At 31.8% G+C, this 19,194-nt stretch overlaps 4 protein-coding genes across 4 annotated transcripts; 2 read left to right on the top strand and 2 right to left on the bottom strand.

Moving 5' to 3' along the window:
- Positions 1-1,989: 1,989 nt before the first annotated feature.
- LOC110993745 (ras-related protein Rab-7a) lies at positions 1,990-3,264 on the bottom strand. Its single transcript, XM_022260108.2, has one exon. The coding sequence runs from the start codon at positions 3,121-3,123 to the stop codon at positions 2,497-2,499; it is 627 nt and encodes a 208-aa protein (XP_022115800.1). The 5' UTR covers positions 3,124-3,264; the 3' UTR covers positions 1,990-2,496.
- Positions 3,265-3,576: 312 nt separating this feature from the next.
- LOC110993740 (serine/threonine-protein kinase GA29083) lies at positions 3,577-12,131 on the top strand. The gene is made up of 14 exons (XM_022260102.2): positions 3,577-3,782; positions 3,869-4,087; positions 4,229-4,328; positions 4,406-4,600; positions 5,164-5,277; positions 5,380-5,567; positions 5,914-6,000; positions 6,967-7,121; positions 7,886-8,004; positions 8,217-8,316; positions 8,770-8,915; positions 9,688-9,837; positions 10,378-10,620; positions 11,271-12,131. The coding sequence occupies exons 2-14, from the start codon at positions 3,870-3,872 to the stop codon at positions 11,325-11,327; spliced, it is 1,872 nt and encodes a 623-aa protein (XP_022115794.2). The 5' UTR covers positions 3,577-3,782; position 3,869; the 3' UTR covers positions 11,328-12,131.
- Positions 12,132-12,772: 641 nt separating this feature from the next.
- LOC110993742 (tRNA (adenine(58)-N(1))-methyltransferase non-catalytic subunit TRM6) lies at positions 12,773-14,404 on the bottom strand. The gene is made up of 2 exons (XM_022260105.2): positions 13,025-14,404; positions 12,773-12,918 (listed from the first exon to the last, which is right to left on the bottom strand). Exons 1-2 carry the CDS (start codon positions 14,243-14,245, stop codon positions 12,838-12,840), a joined length of 1,302 nt encoding a protein of 433 aa, XP_022115797.2. The 5' UTR covers positions 14,246-14,404; the 3' UTR covers positions 12,773-12,837.
- A 124-nt stretch (positions 14,405-14,528) lies between these two features.
- Positions 14,529-17,774, top strand: LOC110993744 (succinate--CoA ligase [GDP-forming] subunit beta, mitochondrial). The gene is made up of 5 exons (XM_022260106.2): positions 14,529-14,710; positions 14,892-15,596; positions 15,794-15,949; positions 16,785-17,019; positions 17,417-17,774. Exons 2-5 carry the CDS (start codon positions 14,922-14,924, stop codon positions 17,617-17,619), a joined length of 1,269 nt encoding a protein of 422 aa, XP_022115798.2. The 5' UTR covers positions 14,529-14,710; positions 14,892-14,921; the 3' UTR covers positions 17,620-17,774.
- The last annotated feature ends 1,420 nt before the right edge of the window (positions 17,775-19,194 follow it).

Genomic DNA, 19,194 nt, shown 5'->3' with positions numbered 1-19,194 from the left:
TCTGAATCAGTCTGCTTACGTACTAATGAATGGCTGCGATGAAATACGAGGTGACGTACACATAGCTATAAGATATGCAAGCAAAACTTTATAAATAGCAAATTATACATTCCGTATGTGCGGCCGCAGGAACTGTTTTATATTTTGACTTCTAGTAATAAAAAGGGTAATATGTATTTCAAATACATACATGTATATGCAGGGTTAAAGATGCTATACCTAAGCACATACATAAATAGAATAAAAAAACGTCGTACAAAAAATTTCATTTATAATCCAACATCAATATATAAAATGTCAAGGCAGCCTGAATTCGTATGCATAAATATGTATAGCAATTTTAGGTTTATATAAACCTGTGAATTAGCCAAGCGTAACCACAAATATCTTGACGCTGAATACATAAGGGTCGAAAATAAACTTTTATTACCTACTACTACTTTTTAGTAAGTATTTACAGATAAGTTAAAAAAATCAACTATGTAAACAATGTCACACCTGCACGGTGTAAACCTAATAGAGCGCAGTCGGGTTTGGTTTAATAATCATTTCGTATTCGCTATATAACTTTAGCTAAAGTAAGAGAAGATAGTTTTAACAAAATAGAGTATATATCTTTTACATAACATTCCTAGTTTGTAGACTTCAGCAAATTCTGTGACAGTATTGATATGTTATAGTGATTTGGTGCATGCTATAGGCACTTAGTAACTTTGGTATTCTGGGTTGAATGCCTTGTGCGACCCCCGGGGAGCTCAATGCGGTGCTGGACGTCATTCATTCAGAATGTGTCTAGCACCGCAGGCGGTATAGTATGGGTCCAGGAGGACATTTTAGTGGATCGAGCTTCTGCCCTCTGGTTAGCAGAGGGATTAAGAGATAGCCATCCCTACAGTCCCCGCGATAGCGACTGCATACGCTCGCGGACCTGCATTTGTACATTTTTACCTCCTTCATAAAAAAAAGTAACTTTGGTATACCACAAAGCTTAAAACCATACTGGAAAACATGATGAGCTAATATTAGGGAGGTACTGTCTGTATGAAAGATGATGCGAGACAAGGCCGTTGATATGATGAAAGCAGTCGGTAACTCAAACTGAGTTAGCAGTTGTACTTTAAGGGTGTTCCCGACAAAAATAAAAAAGGGGAAGTAGATTTACATAGTTGTCAGGATAAGTAAAATCATGATTACGGCTAACGTCATTTAAAACAATTTTGCTAATTATATAACTTAATATACCTAAATGCTTCAGTAACCTTCAAATTATTACCTACAGTATGACGACGTACCAAGACATATAACAAGATTAATTTTATAAGATACTATTTATGTCTATTTTTTCAACTAGTAGAAATACAAAACTATTTACTTAAGTTCTATAAAGGAAAATCTAATGCTATGTGATTGAAATAAATTAATAGCTTAACAATTTTTTATACATAAATACATTTTTCATGGATAGGAAATAAAGTACTATGTACTAAGTATAACAAATGAAACACCGTAAATAAGGGATTTTTAAAATTTATTGATACAAAATTAAAAGCAAATATTATTACAGCATAATGTTATATGCTATAAATAACATAACTAAATACCTAGTGATATATTTATTATTTGTATTAATAAACATTTTAACTAATTAATCATAGCTAACGCCCACAGAAAAACAACAAAATTGGGAGCAAACCTTAATAATTTATATGGAATATCCAATGATCTTTCACAGTCTTAACGAAAGGCCTTTCTGTGACAGTGCAAATTAGCCATACTACAACACACATTAGCTTATATTAAATAGAATATGGAGATATCTCAAAATTGTACCCTTAAGTTGTTAACAGATCACCCCCATAGTGCCTAAAAATATGAGTTATAAAAATGCTGAGTAACTCTCTCCATGGTCTAACTTCATTAACTACTTACATCTAGTGCTATAAAATTCAAATATATACAGAAATATACTGCAAAATAAAAATGTACCAATTTTGTTTCAATTTAACTAATCTTTATTTAAATTATTGCCTTCAGCAGATCTTTTCATTGTATGTATGTTTAGAGGACAAAAATGTAAGTGAACAAGAGATGAGATACAGGTGTTAATATTTCCACAAATTATAAGGCTGCAAATATTTTACATAACAAATAAACATTTTGCATAGAAAATTAGGAATAATATATCCTTTTCCACTGGGTTTAAAGATATCAATGAAATGCAATATAACATTAATAGACAAGATATTTTTTAGGCAATTTCTAAATTAAAAATAGTCAAACCAAACATGTTTAAAGTGCAAGGTAGGTTATAAACAGTATATTGAATATCATAATTAGCTAATTAAGAGTGTCTTTATCAATCCTGTACATTTTTACATAATGGTACAAGTACTGAAGTTATAATAGCTTATGATAAAAATAATTATTGTATCAACTTTATATAAAATAATGGGACACTTAATGTATTGCTATAATATGGAGTTTGCATATGAATGTCTAGCAAGCACAGTTGTCTCCATCCCTGTTGCGATTGTTATCATTGGCATTCAGTTTAATTTGGTCTGGAAACTCATTATACAGTTCTGCCTCTGTTTCCTGTGCCAATGCATTACGAGCAATGGTTTGGAATGCTAATTCTACATTGACTGCTTCTTTGGCACTGGTTTCAAAATAGGGTATATCATTTTTACTCTGACACCACTGCTGAGCACGTTTGGCAGAAACGGCACGATTATCCAAATCGACTTTATTACCTAGGATGACAAACGGGAAATGGTCAGGGTCACGAGGCGATGCTTGTATCAAGAACTCATCTCGCCAGCTCTCCAAGGACTTGAACGTGTTAGGGGCCGTTACGTCAAACACTAATACGCAGCAATCCGCTCCACGGTAGAAGGCCACCCCCAATGATTGAAAACGCTCTTGACCTGCTGTATCCCAAATTTGCATTGTGACAATCCTATCATCAACAATTACCTCCTTCGTGAGAAAATCTGCGCCTATGGTAGCCTTGTACTGATTGGAAAATTTCTTGTTGACAAACTGATTCATAAGTGAAGTTTTGCCAACCCCACTATCGCCTAGAATTATTACCTTTAGAAGAACCTTTTTTCTCGAAGACATAGTGCACAAAAATTTTCACAAGTTGTTGTAAAACAAAAATTACTACTCTCTTTGTCTGTAATAAAAACTGAAGGTAGGAAATTACTTTTGACACACTTCACCACAAAATATGCGTCATCTGATTTAGGTACACTACCATCTACCACAGATAAAAGATATTTGGTCGACTATGACAATGTAAAAGGGAGCTCGAGGGATGATAAGCAGTTACATATATGGCTTTATTCTAAAAACCACCATCCACTTTTCATTTCTATAGTATAGTATTATTATTTGGAAATCTTTGAACTGATGTAGACATATTATTATCTAGCCTAGTACTTCTTAAGTTCTAACAGGTATTGCACATAATATTACATCTTACTTTATTATTTAATGGAGGATCTAATATTTTATCTGTGCTTAACATAGGTTTTGAACTTTTGACTGCTCTAGTTTTAATAAGCTGTGGGTTTAGCATTTGATTTTTGATTTGAGGTTTCCGAATTCTAATTTTTGTAGATTCCGTGTTTCTTGAAAACCAATATTGTTACATTTATTTAACTATTAATAAACGGTTAAATATCCGTTAAACAAATCCTGCAACTACAATTTATTACATGATGAACTAGAATTTTTCAAGTTTGTTAACTGTTCATTCACAAAAAAGTAAAAGGGAGGTGAGGTCAATCAGAATCGTGGTTTGTATTTCATTATTTTCCGTTAGTAAAAATGAAATTGTTTCGCATGTCTTCTAATATTACAGAATGGAGAACAATTTAAGTCGCAGTGGTAGTCGGTCAAGCTCAGTATGCGAACTCGAAAAGGATATCGGTGATATGGAAATAATCAAATCTAGGACGAATCGACGGAGTGTATTTGTTCGAACACAACCAGCACGAAAAGCAAAAAGGATAAGATTTTTCCGAAATGGTGACAAATTCTATTCTGGAGTTATAATACCAGTCTTGCCAGAAAGATATAGGTGAGTCAAATAGGAAATAGATTAGGTCTCAAATACTTTCACTTTGCCTCAGTAATGAACAAACAATAGTATTTAGTGGAGAATTTTATTAATTAATACTTTACATATTATAGTTTGGCTATAATTAACATTACTTTTCAGATCTTTTGATAGTTTGACAGCAGACCTAACTAGAGTTTTAGTTGACAATGTCACTTTACCCAGTGGAGTTAGAACTATATATTCACTAGAAGGTAGAAAAGTAAGTTTTATGAACCTCTGGTTATATCAATATAAAGGGTTATTATCGAAGCATAAATTGTTTTAAAATATTTATAGATAGGAAAACTTGATGACCTGGAAGATGGACAGTCATATGTATGCAGTGGTTTTGGAGAACCTTTCAAACGGTTAGATTATGAAGCAAGTGCAGTGACCCCACAATCATTTAGATTAAGTGGACCTGAGACTCTGAATGACAGTGCTAGTCCATCCCCAGCACGAGCAAATAATCGCTTATCTAGATACCTGCAGGTAAACTGGTCCAATAGTGATGCAAACACAATTAGCTCAATTAACATACTTGTTAGTTAACACATAAGGTTGTTGAACCAGTGATATGGATTAATATATAAGTCAAAGTAGTTAAGTAGTACAATAGCTAATATGTAGTGCTTAAAAAATTTGGTACTTTAGGATAAGATTATTCAACCAAATATCAAAAGGCAAAAGTTATTTCATCACTTCTTCAAGTAATGAATTTATGTTTAAAGGTTAGCTGTGTTTGGTTTTGATAACCAGGGCAAAACAAATCATACTTTAAACATAGATGCTGATAGATTTAGCTTAGATAATACTGCTTGTATTTCTTAGCAAAAACCAATTAATCTATCAAATAATTTATCTCTAGTTCCACTTAATATAAGAAGTAATATAGGAAGAATATAAGAGTATGTATTTAAAAATAATATTATGTCAAATCTAATATCAGTATGAAGCAAAACATGTACAAATAAAGTTATAAATTTGTATATCAACATTTTAACATAGATGTTTTTTGTACCATGCACTCAGTATATGAGCACTGATGATTTTAGACAAATGGGAGCACCACAACTGGAAATGGATCTCCGAGAGTTAGTCCAGCTGGTGATAATGTTGTTCGGCCACGAATTGTAACAATTATAAGGAATGGAGTTAAACCCCGCAAGGTAATTCTTGGCTATACATATCATACTGCATAGTCAAGTATTTAGGGTTGCCTAATTTATTTAACCCAATCTGCACACCTGTAATAAAGGTATTTATTACAGGTGTGCAGATTGCTATTAAACAAACGTAATAGTCCAACTCTGGAGCATGCCTTAGCGGCAATTACTGAATGCATCAAACTGGATACAGGCTGTGTGAGAAAAGTCTTCACACAGTCTGGAACTTCTGTCACTGCACTGCATCAGTTCTTCGACGAGGATGATGTATTCTTTGCATATGGAAATGAAAGGTAAGCAATTATATTTAACTCATGCTTTGTTATATTTTAAGCCACATACATTTAAGATTTACTTAATAACCAGAAACAGTACATACAGTTAGTAGTAGATACAGAGACAGATAGGTTGTCATTTGTTATAAATTGTCATTACATTTATTAAACTCAAAGCGGGAAACTCATTGTAATTTTAAGTCTGGATTAATATTGATTTTATTGTAATAGTATAGTTTTTCATAAAACATTTTTGCTTATAAAAGAACGATGTCGCAGTTTAGGTGTAATATGTAAAGTAATTACTTTATATATGTAAAGGAAATTACATTTTCCTTATGTTTATCCTCATATGTGATTTCAGAGTTAATCAAGAAGATTTCGAATTGGAATTTGAAGAAAGCAAAGCTGTTTTACAATGTCGAAAGACTCCGATCACGAGAAATTCGAGGTATTGCCAAACATATCATATAAACAAGATTAGAAATTTTTATAGAATTATTCTTTTACTGTTTTCCGTTTTTTATATGAAGACAAATTCAAACATTTAGTTACAAATGAACACCTTTTTACATATTATAAAAGCCTATATCGCGATTTGTTGATAAATTGTCTGAGGCCCTTGGTTCAATAATTTTAGAAGTGTCTTTATTATGTAGAAAAGGTTATTTTTAATTTTATCAAAAAAAACAATATTTACATACTTATATGAAGACAGTTCGTGTTCAGTTCATGTTCATATATAACATCTTAATACTATAACTATTACATTATATGTATATTGAAAATACTATCAATACCTTAATATATCTGCGAGATAAAGTGTAGTAGTTAAAGTTTAACTGACCTACTATTGTATTGATCAAATCGTTATCAACAAATGGCGAAACAGATAATTCAGAATTATCTAATTCATATCTGTATTTTCCTGCATTGTGGTTTGCAATTAATGTTATATATACAAGTATACTCATAATACGGTGTCTACTTACATTATTAAATAGAAGGAAAGATACCTTTTAACAAAACAATTTTTTTTAATTTTTCTGTATAGGAATGTAAAGAAGCAACGTAATTTCTACAGTAATATTTGTAAATAGCCTTTGTGGTATAGTTAGTTAATTTATTAAACACGTTAAACACGTTTTACCCCGTCTTCTCAGTGAAAAATTTGTTTTAAAAATTTAGTCTTGAAGCCACTGTAATTGTGTAAGAAGGTGGTGACGAATTTTGTAAATAGACGATAAAGAATAAAACTAAAAAGAATAATTGATAATAGACCGTCGAAATTACGTTAATTTGGCTGCAGATTGATATATTAAAACCTTAGGTTAATATACTGTTTAACACAAAAATTAGTTATGACCCTTATTTGGTTTATCAAACAACTATTCAGCCTTTTAATTGTATTATACAGATCAGGGCCGAAGCCCCGAATGCCAGTTAAGGCGAGCGGTGCGGCACGAAAAGAAAATGAAACGACAGGTGGATCTGGTGACAGCGAGCAAACTCAACTCGCCAACTTACTCCCACACCCTCTGCGCCTTAAGTACAATGTTGGAAAGATTATAGGTAAAACAACACTAATGGCTTAATCGAACTACCCTCATCCCTGGGTTTGTGTATGCGCAATTAACGCGTACTCCTAGGGTGAATGCAAACATCGTGAGGAAATCGGCAAGTCTATATGTACAATAAAAATTGAAGAACGGTTGCAATCTGAGGCTAACACCCATTTAGGGTTGTCGCCACTGGATTATTATATTTAAGTTATAGGGAATTAAATAACGGATTGTGTGTTTGTCGTGTGAACTAAAATGTGTTTATTTGTGTTGTGTTGATTAAATAACAAATCAATACGCTCTCACCTTGCCATTATTAGTATTCGAGAAGTATATATGTCGCAGTAAAGTAGTTAAATCAGGGAGTTAATTGAATCTCTACACTGTTAATTAAAGAACGATAGTCTGATTGAATCGCTAGCATTTTAATTTAAATAAAGCAACGTCGAAAACGTTTAACTATCTGTCTGACCGAAAGCCAGCGTGTAACACAAGACTCCGCCATGATTACTTCATTTGTTAATGTTATTTCGGTGTGACCTCGAAGAACTGAGAGCTTTATCGTAGTGAAGTATTATTGTATATGGTTAGGTTATTCTTGTTTCGTAGGAACGTTTAGAAAATACGTTAAACGTATCGTTCACTCACTTGTCTGACGGAACTTTAGCGACTTGATTGAATATCGATCTTTAATTAATTGTGTACAGATTCAATTAACTATCCGCTTTAATTATTTTACTGCGACATATACATAAAATCAAGTTTTTCTTTTAGGTGACGGCAACTTTGCGGTTGTAAGAATATGTACAGATAAAACGACTGGCAAGGATTATGCCCTCAAAGTGATTGATAAGGCTAAGTGCAAAGGAAAAGAACATTATGTAGAGGCAGAGGTATGTTGTATACTTTCTTACTTTTAAAATATCGCTAAAGATGTGCTGTAAAAATATGTTTTTTTTTTGTTTGGATAGGTCTTCTTATTATTAATTAAAATATAATTCGAGATTAGTTAAATGTGTATATAACCCAGCGAATTAATTTGCAAGTTAACCAAAAATGTTATGTTAATTTAGTAAAAGATTTAACTTCTAAATATTTTTTTTAGGTACGAGTCATGAGAAAGCTGTGCCATCCTCGCATCGTATCTCTTATCGAAGAGCAAGACAGCCCCGAATGGCTATTTCTCATTATGGAGTTAGTTAGTGGTATGTAATGAAATTTTCTATTTCTAAGCTTTGATAGAGCTAAAAACATGCATTTTTGAGTTATTTATTTCATTATTTTAACCTCCCTTTCCTCTATTTTTCTTATACTTCACAATTCATACCATTACAATTTATCTCTAGAATCAGTTTGACGGTCTTTACGCCTTTTCAGCACAGAAATGGTTTTTCAATACAATGTTGTTTGTATTTCTGTTTTTCTCGTTTTAACACAGGCCTTTTACTTTGCCTATTAACAACAGCGCTTACTTCTACAGTTAGGTGAGGAAACCGCCATGGCTCAAACCTAACATGACACGGGTCAGACACTAATCACCTCCTTGTTTAATAAAAAAAATTGTCACTGGATTATTATGTTTTAAAAATGATGTCCAACCCGAAAAACTGGTAACAGTTAAAATTTTTGTACGCTTCTAAGTTATCTGATTTTTTTAGGTGGAGATCTCTTCGATAGTATTGCGGCTGCCTCCAAATTTTCCGAACCTCAGTCGCGTTTACTAATCGGTCACCTAACATCCGCTATCGCATATCTGCATTCGCTTTCCATTGTGCATCGAGACATCAAACCCGAGAATCTCTTGGTAAGATAATTCATCAATTACATTATTTACCAATTCATATAATAGAACATTTTTCAATTGTAATTTAATTTTCCAGTCACATTAAATGGTATAACACTAAGCAGTTTTTAGTTTGCTGTACCCAAACGGGGCATAGGGCAGACACATTTCTAAGTCTATGCAATATGATTAAGTTTTTTATCGTTACGTATCGTAACTAACGTAAAAAAATTCGTTCGTGGATTGTGTATCGTACGTTAGTTCGATGGTTATCTGTAACTACCAATCCTCTTATCACGACGTGTTTGTGTGTAATTTCCGAGTAGTTCCCTCAATATTCGTGGCGCTGATGTCGCTTGGATCATTCGGTACAAAATATGAACGTTTAAATTGGGATTGCAATTTCTATTGGGACTTACAGAATACCATGTGCGTTAATCATATTAAACTGGTCTCCTGTAGTACTGAGTGTTCGAATATTTTTATAACAAATAATTGAGGAAGGTAGTTAGGCTTAACTACGTGTGAAAACTATAGAAAATGCGCAAGTGCGCATTTTTGCTTTTCGTTTTCATTTCGTTGCTAGTTAGCAATATGATAATATATAATCTGATGATATTATATAAAAATCTATTTTCTATGCTTATATCGATTTATAAAAAGAAACATAACATTGCACAGAGCACGGCATATGAACCAAAGTCGAGTGATTACGTTTTAGGTTTGATTTTGACGTCGCGTGAAGTTAGTACTGTATATAATAGAAGTAATTATAAGTCAAATGTTTAACTAGGTGGAAGTAGGTCCAGATGGCAGTGTTCGAGGCCTGAAGCTGGCTGACTTCGGTCTAGCAGTGGAGGTGTGGCATCCACTGAATGCGGTCTGCGGGACGCCTACTTACGTTGCCCCAGAGATCTTACTCGAAACCGGTTATGGACTTAAGGCAAGTAGAAAATATTGAAATTTTTTCACAAATACTAAGATGAAAGAAAAACATTAAATTATAATTTCGTGTTTTTTATAATTAAACGAGCTTCAATCATGCCTAATTATTCTTATTTCTATAATTGTCAGGTTTTCGAATGTATTCATTCTACGGACTATTGTCCATTTTTAGTTTTTTTGACGTTGTTGAGTATATTGACGGCCATAATATTTTGTAAATACAGTCACCGTTTCCGCCGACATCGTTTAGAATAACAAACCGATTATATTGACCTAAATCAAAGATCCCGGCTAAATTCTATTGTATAAGGTACTTAATAACAACTTCATTGGCTGTTCCGGCTATCGGTTTTTAGGCACTACTCCCTTCGATGTCGTTATAACAGAGTTTGACTGTATTTTTTTAGACGCTTTTTACTGGTCATTTTCGACTAGAGTTGACGATTTCATATTTTTGCACTTTATAGAAAAGTATATAAATTCAAATGCACTTTATAAGGAGTTTTTTAGAAAAAAGTTTGCTTTTTTATACTTTTAGATTGATGTATGGGCGGCGGGTGTTATCCTTTACATATTGTTATGCGGTTTTCCGCCATTCTCGTCCCCGGATGGCGACCAAGAAAAGCTTTTTGATGCTATACTATCCGCTCGCCTGGAATTCCCTGCACCTCATTGGGAGAGGGTTTCCGCTGGGGCCATTGACCTCGTCGCGAATATGTTGCGGCCTCAACCTGAACTGCGCTTTGCCGCTGAAGATGTGCTTGATCATGCTTGGATGTCGGTATGTATAAAATGAAACTTGATTTATCTTAATATCCGTAGTATAGTAAATTGTGACAGGAGCATGAGGGTAAATTTTTTACGGATGTACCGTCACGATTATGTGCACCGTTTTTGTCTAAGAAAAGGGAGAGAGCGATTGAAACTGATTGAGAGAGAGTGAGAAGGGGAGATAGAGAAAGAATACACGCTATTGCTTGATGTTTTTTGTTAAGTACTTAAATATTAGAACAAATAGATTTAAATGGCAATTCTGTTGCATAACGTCTTGTCCAGTAAACACAGATTTTTTTATTTATTTATATTATCATTAGCACGTATACGGTGTGTAAAGAGTATGAATATAATTACATGGAGTGATCATATGCTACTAATAGATGATCATCTATTGGGGCTTAAGAATTAATTTCTTGATTCTCAAAGAAATTTTACTTCTGACATGTGTACATAGTACGCCCGCACTTAGTATAAAAGTTTTACTACTTTTATTTTTATATTATGGTTTCTTAATATTATATTAAATTTTATTTTTACGTATTTACTTAGTAGTAAAAATCTCCATGTTGAATTTGACTGCTAACGTTGACTGATACACATTCCAGGCTGTATATATATGTAAAAGGCTGTGTATATAAGTAAAATTGTTTACAGGAGGACTATGACGAAATGTGTGGGCTCCACACTTGGTACGATGAAGACTCCTCATAGCTACACATTGACGCTGTAGCGGCTACATGACGGCTTTACTCAGCTTAGCGCGACCGCGCTATCATCATCCCTGGGCTAATTCCAATATTAAAAATGTCAATTAAGCATACAGCCGTATTTAAATGACTCCGTAGATCGGTACATGTTTTGAAATGAAGAAAGTGATTGCCATAAAAAATTAAAATAGAAAGTGAATTTTAAGAGATTAAAGCATAATGCTACATGAAGGAGAAGACAGATATAGATTGGAAATGTATTTATTACTGTTTACGTAATAGAAGAATTCGTTATTTACCTGGAATTAGCCCCAAGTGGATGTTAAACTGTTTAGGAAGTTAATCTGCTGTATATCCTTTACAGTAAAAACTGCTTTATAATATAACACCATAGATACCAAAGTATACTTAAAAGTACCAGTGACACTGTGCTTGTGTTCAATTTTAAAAAATGTATTTCAATCAATTTTAGTGCGGCAGTGTCTTTTATATTGACTGTTCCATAGATGCAATTGTAAGTGATCATCAAATGAACTTTTTTATTTATTTTCTTAATGTAGTTTCTTTTCCATAGTAAGTATTTATGTGGCTGTACCAGTTTCTTTAGTATTATTTAGCTTTACAGCTTCTAAAAGGGGCTTGAGTAGGAAAACTTTTAAAGTACATATTATTACTGTGCAAACATGAGCTATTTTCAACACAATTTTTGTTAAATTTACAAATGTTGTGGAGAAAGTTTTCTTCCTTAGCCCTTCACTGCATTTAAGTGACAAAAGGCGTTTTGTTCCTAATGTTATGAATGAATTGGCACTTCAAGTTTTGTTATTACAGACTAAAAACAATGTTAGTTGATTAAAACTTGGTGCAAATTCTACAATTTTCATCCGAAAATAGGTTAAATTATATCTTATGTTACTTGATTAAATAGTTAATATATGTTCTTTATAAATAAACACTTTTAAAATAATTTATTGCACATGCTTAGTTGAAGGTACAATAATTGCTAGATTAATAGATTTTTTACACATCTCAATAGATTTTCAAATATAATGCTCAAAAATTAAGTGCAATAGGGATTGTACTGGTGCCAAAAATTAATGCAATTGGTTCGCTCCATTGTCATTATCAAACTCAAATGTTTCCTGTGAAAATATCATGCAATTTCTAGGACATTCCAAACTAAATAAAAAGTACTGTTACTAATTAGATGACAATAAATGTAGTTTCAGATTAACTGACAGGAGATCCCTAGGTAGGAATAATACTTATATTAATCTGATGAAAATATTTTTTCATACAGTAACATTCATGTCACATGGTCACTCATTGAAAATAATTTGCTTAAAATAAATTATTTATTAAAACTGAGTATTTTATTTAATGACCCTATTTTGCAGTGTTGCAAATAACACCTGTTATTGGTTGTATAAAAAGCTACCATGTTATCTATGTTATTAAAAGATTATTTTTGAGGTCAAATTTATATTATTTTCAATTATATAAATAACATAATATCACTTTAATATATACCCTGTTAATAAAAATCCACTAGATCCATTCATTAATACTTCTGGGTGTGTTCTTTCAGGTAAAATCTAAAAATAAAAAATATAAGTGGTATATTTTAATAACAATCAATTAAATTTATATATGTATGTTAGGCACAAGTATTTTATAGTTTTCAATTGAATTTATATTTACCTGATAGTTTCTCATCCAACTACAAGTGAGCTTTAACGCTGCTACATTACTTTGAGATTTAAGAGAAACATACAGGTTTTGTAACGGTTCTGCAACAGGGTAATAAACAACAAAAGGTCTACCAGGTTTAACAAATTTTGATAATTCCATAAATATATTTTGGGGATCCTCTTTGCATGCTATAATGAGTGAGTCCATTTTATTTGATATAATATTTGATGCCTCTATGTTGTCGAAATGCCATTTTGGCTTTTTTGGTTCTTGTGTATACCTATTTTCTGTTTTTTCAATGTTTAGGTTCTGTGTTTCAGTCATTTTAGGAACCTTTGCATGTTCTTCAGTTACTGATTCACTTTTTCGTTTTAAACGATTACTTTCTGTAACTTCAAGGATTTTCTCTGATGTATTTGTATCACAACCCTGATAATATTGCCTCAGTGCAGAATATACATTAACAGAAACACATTTGTTATACTGCTGTGGACTGTAATTCATAGCTAACAAAGCTTGTTTTTGGGACATGTTTCCTGGGTGCATGTGAACTAATCTTCCAGTGTTACTATCTCCAATGGCATTTAATAATGCAGCAGCAACTAGTCCATTTGACCCTGAGTCATAAAGCAAGTGACTACCTTCACAACATAGATTGGCCATTGTAACAATTTGAGATAATGTATCAATGCGAATTCCTTGGACTTTTGTTGGTTCTAGTTTATACAAAATTTCAGATATTATTCTTAAATTTGGTTTTAGAATTTGGATATACTCAAAATATTTTTTTTCCTTTTTTTTCAAATACTTATCCTGCGAGAATTCTGTCTTATTATGAAAAGTATTTGAATTAGTTATCAGTGTTTCAACAATATCTGCAGCTTTAGATGAATCACTTTTCAAGTCATAAATTTCATCTGCTGTTAATTTTTGAGATCTGCCATCGTCATATATATTTCTATTATCAGCACCAGAAGATTTAATCCCAATCTCATCTTTTAGGCATGCTGTTTCTTCCACCAATTCTAAATCATATTCCCTACTTCTCTTTTTGCCATTGGCTACCATTTTAAATATTGAAAAATAGTTACATCCTTCAATAGCGCTTAAGCTAACGGAATCTTTTCCAACACTTATTCGGGAATCAGATTTATTAAATTTATAAAGCTTTTTGTAATTATGTTTTTGTACAACAATATACTCACCAACTTTAATGATGTTATTTGACATTTTAAAATATTAGTTAGTATTAATTTAAAGCACGGTTTTCCTTAAAGAGGTTCAATCGTCAGGGGTAAGATAAAGTATTTAAAAACTAAAGTAAATAAGCCTTAAATATGAATAGTGGTTATGTTAATATGTTTTCGACACACGAAAGCTGACAAAGACAGCATATAAAATTAATCTGTCGGCTGTCTGCTGTCGTCTGATTTTTCATAAAGTGTAAACATCTGTCTGCGTGGAAATCTGTCATTTATTATTGCCCTATCTCTAAAGAGTAAAGACATCACGTCTCGGTCTCATAAGGTTTAAAAACCGTGCACTGTGCAGGCCCAGAAAAGGGGAAAAAAAGGTTTTTAATTTATTTCACATTTCTATAAGTGTAAGTTTCACCTGTGATCGTACTGTGTTTAAAAATTAATCTAAAGACTAAAGGTCCAAAAGTACGCGCCGTACGAATCAGACGATAGACAGGTTGGTTGACAAAAATAATATTCTGCTTTCTGGCCCAAAATCTAAATTACATTAACATTAATAAATTAAAGATAAAAATATAACAGTTATTGTGAAATATGCTATAAAAAGTTTTCAAACTGTAAAATAAAGTAAAACACGTAATCTTATATTCTATATCTGATAATATAAGTGTTTTTAGAGTGGTAGTAATATAGGTACGAAGTGCATTATGGCTGCATTAAAGAACACCAAGAATTTGAAGGTTTTTAAAATCTTAGCCACAAGATACTGTCCACAAGTAAAATCAACAAGAAATTTAAATCTTCAAGAGTATCATAGTAAAGATTTATTAAAAAAGCATCATGTGTCTATTCAAAACTTTCGCCTGATAGACTCGAGTCTGGATCCTAAGCCACTATCAGATTTTAAAGCCGATGAATATGTTGTCAAAGCACAAATTTTAGCTGGTGGCCGTGGTAAAGGACATTTTGATAATGGGTTCAAAGGTGGAGTTCACATTACCAAAGACCCACAACAAATTATTCCTTTAGCAAAAAATATGATTGGTCATAAGTTAATTACAAAACAAACACCAAAGGAAGGTATTTTGGTTGATAAAGTAATGGTTGCCGAAAGTGTAAACATTAAACGTGAAACCTATCTAAGTATTGTCATGGAAAGAAGTTATAATGGAGCAGTATTAGTGGCTTCACCAGCTGGTGGTATGGATATTGAGGCTGTAGCAGAAGAAACCCCTCATTTATTGAAAACTATACCAGTAGATATTCATGAAGGTGTTACAGATGCCATAGCAAAAGAGATAGCAGAGTTTTTGGAATTCAAAGGAGTAATGGTTAATAAATGTGCAGAAGAAATCAAGAATCTGTGGCAGCTTTTCCTTAAGGTAATAAAAAACTGCAATTAAAAATGTAATTTATCATTTTTATTATAATAATCTTCAATAATTTTAACATTTAATCTTCTTATTTCATTAAATCTTATAACTTTTGAATGCATTGTGGTCATACCAGAATATAACTGAAACTATACTCTAGATATGTGAATATGAATATAGTGATAACTTTCATAAATGTATTTTAGGTAGATGCAACACAATTAGAAATTAATCCTTTAGTAGAAACTGATGATGGTCGGGTTGTTGCAGTTGATGCTAAAATTAACTTTGATGACAATGCACAATTTAGACAAAAAGATATATTTGCCCTTGATGATGTGTCTGGAGTGGACCCAAGAGAAGTAAGTATTGATAACTTGTCTATCACCTTATAAGAGACTTTGATTATCTTTTTGGCTATATGTAAATGCTAAGCTATATATCAACATCTAGAGTTTAAAACTTCCAATAGTGGTATAAAGAACTTAGATAATGTGTGATCAAGTCTTAATAGGTTTTTAATAGTTTTATTTTATTCAGTAATCACCTAAGATCAGTTCAGAGTCTTTCAAGAAGAATATTTTCTAGTGTTGTTTTATATTTATTTGAATAATAGTTATATAATAAAATTGATACATATATCTACTTTTATCAACTATTAACAATTTTGTAGTGAGTCATTATCTTATCTATTGAGTGGCATGACTTGAATGGCAATATTTTTAAAACAATAAGTTTTAAACATTTACATTTGTTTAAATTAAAAGCAATTTAGTATCCTAGATGTAATATTGATCCTTATACTTATTTGTATATATAAGGATAAGGATCAATAATACATCTAGGATATTAATTTGCTAGATATATATATACACATATATACATTGACTATCCTTTATAAGGATATTATTACAAAATATTTTTTATTTTGAGAGTGTTATCATAATTATATATAACTTTGTTGCAGTACACATATTCCTTGTCAAGTCATTTATTATATTAGAAAACAAAAAATACTTCTTTCTTCTTCAGAATGCATAACTTTTTATAATCACCTATAATATTTTATATAAAAAAATTAATTGTGCATTGTGATAAGGCAGTGCAATGTATTTGTAATATTAGCTAAACCGAGGAACAACTAATTTCTTCAATGCATATTTTACATAATATGGTTTCACTTTATTAACATTACAGGTGGAAGCAACATCATTAAATTTGACCTATATTGATATGGATGGAAGTATAGGGTGCATGGTCAATGGAGCTGGTTTAGCCATGGCTACAATGGACCTTATCACATTAAGTGGTGGAAAACCAGCTAATTTCTTGGACCTTGGAGGAGGAGTAGGTCAAGCGCAAGTATCCGCTGCATTAAGAATATTGGAGTCTGACCCTAAAGTAAAGGCTGTATTTGTCAATGTTTTTGCAGGTAATAAAATAAACCTTGCCTCATAACTCAATATAACTTTCAGAACAAGTCCTTCACATAAAAGGAATTTCACACCTATTAAGTGTTGCAATATAATTATGAATAATTTACGAAGGCTATTATTAGTTTCTTATTTAATTTTGTTCAATTGATATTTCTATTCAGTTTTATTTACGCGATAAATATTTTTTATACAGATTAATAATGTTCTATTCATTTAATATATTATTTTAGTGATTATATATTTGAAAATATGAAGGTAAAAAATACTCTTATCATATTAAAAGGCATTCAATGATCATAAATACAATCATTTATGATGTATGTATGAATTTGTACCGTATGAGAAGATTTTATAATGTGTCAGTTATAAACGCATTTATTTGTTAATATTCAGGTATCGTAAACTGTGCAACGGTTGCAAGTGGTATTGTGGCAGCGTGCAAGGAAAGTCCTCCAAAGCATCCGCTTATTATTAGATTGGAGGGTACAAACGCAGCTCAGGCAAAGACAATTCTAGAGAAATCGGGACTCAATATCAATATGGTTAATGATGCCGATGAGGCAGCAAAGTTAGCTGTTAAATTAGCAAATGAATAAAAATATGTTATAGAATTTATCATTTTAGATAAGCACAAATTTTTGACCGAATTATTTTGTTTGTATCGATTTTTTTACTTTCATGTAAATAAATTTGTTAATTTAAAGACAAGACTGAGCTTGTTTTATATGTTTTAATAAACGTTATGTAGTTATTTGATTTTTTATTTGCACTAAATATGGACGAAAATCAATAATCAGGAATTATAGGTAGGACAATTAAACGGAAACATTAAAGGTATATTTGATGATAAAAGTTTGATATGTTATATATATCGAAAGTACAAATTTTGCCATTCTCCTAGTTGAATAAATAAAATAAACTACAACCTAAGTCCGTTTGCGTCTCGACTAAGACCTCGTCCAGTAGACAATTAAAATTGTATTTAATTAAACTTAAACATAAAATAATAGCTTTAATTAATGGAAAATTATAATGTATTTTTTGTAACATTATATTTTTTCCTGATTTCATTAGTAAATTGTTATTATCAATGATAATTAATTTCAAGCATAATGATTACCTATTGAATGCAAAAACATAACCTACGGCTAACATTGGAACATATTTCTACTAAATACAAATAAAATATTTTGAAGTTTTTATGTATAACATATTTATATATTTATTTATTTAACAGCATTAACTACTTAAGATGGTCGTCTTACATAGTCTTATTTGCTAGAATAGTCTTACAATTAGTTACATAAATTACAAAAAAATAGGCATGCAAATGTCATCTTATATTTCATTCATTTATTTACATAAATACATTTATTATCCTATCAGACATGTATGTACTCCTGTTCATGTTCTTATTTTCTACCTTTGTTTATTCATTATGACACACTTATAAATTATGTAAGGGATGCCGTAGTCAAGTAATAATTATGAATACAAGACTAGTTATTAAATCTTACATTTAAAAAAATACTCCAATATTTGTAATAATTCTTATCTAAAAAATACAACGATTTAATCGTTAGGCTTCTTTTTCTTGTATTTAATAACATCTGAAGTGATGTTCCCCGCGTTAATTTTAAACCTATGATCTAGGTACTCGCCCACGCTATAAAAGCACCTTGCCTTTAAGAACCCAATCACCTTCCTCTTGAAAACATTACATGGCAGCGATCTATAGCTTCTAGGAAGGTGATTAAATATTCTTACGGCCATGGCGTAACAATTTTTAGAATATAGCGTGGTGCAACATGCAGGCACCGGCAGCCGTGTTGGATCCCTCGGTATATGCAAGGAAGTTTCTTTAAATGTTTGAAATAATTTTGGATGCCTCTTTACAGTCATGACCGCTTCAACGATATACAAACTCGGTACCTACTGTCAGAATACCGAGTTCGTGAAAAAGCGGTCTACAGCTCGTAAGAGGTCCAACGCCCATAATAGCCCTGATACATTTTTTTTGAGTAATAAAAACTTTACTCACATCTACCGAATTTCCCCATAAAAGGATACCATAGCGCAAAACTGAGGCAACATAGCCGTGATAAGCAATAATTGCTGCGTGTTTTGAGCCACTTTGCGAGTTCGACTCAAAGCAAAAATTTATTAACGCG

Source organism: Pieris rapae, chromosome 12 (assembly GCF_905147795.1).
Source record: "Pieris rapae chromosome 12, ilPieRapa1.1, whole genome shotgun sequence".
NCBI lineage: Eukaryota > Metazoa > Arthropoda > Insecta > Lepidoptera > Pieridae > Pieris > Pieris rapae.
Note: the sequence above shows the minus strand (reverse complement) of the source record. Positions and strands in the feature narration are given on the sequence as shown.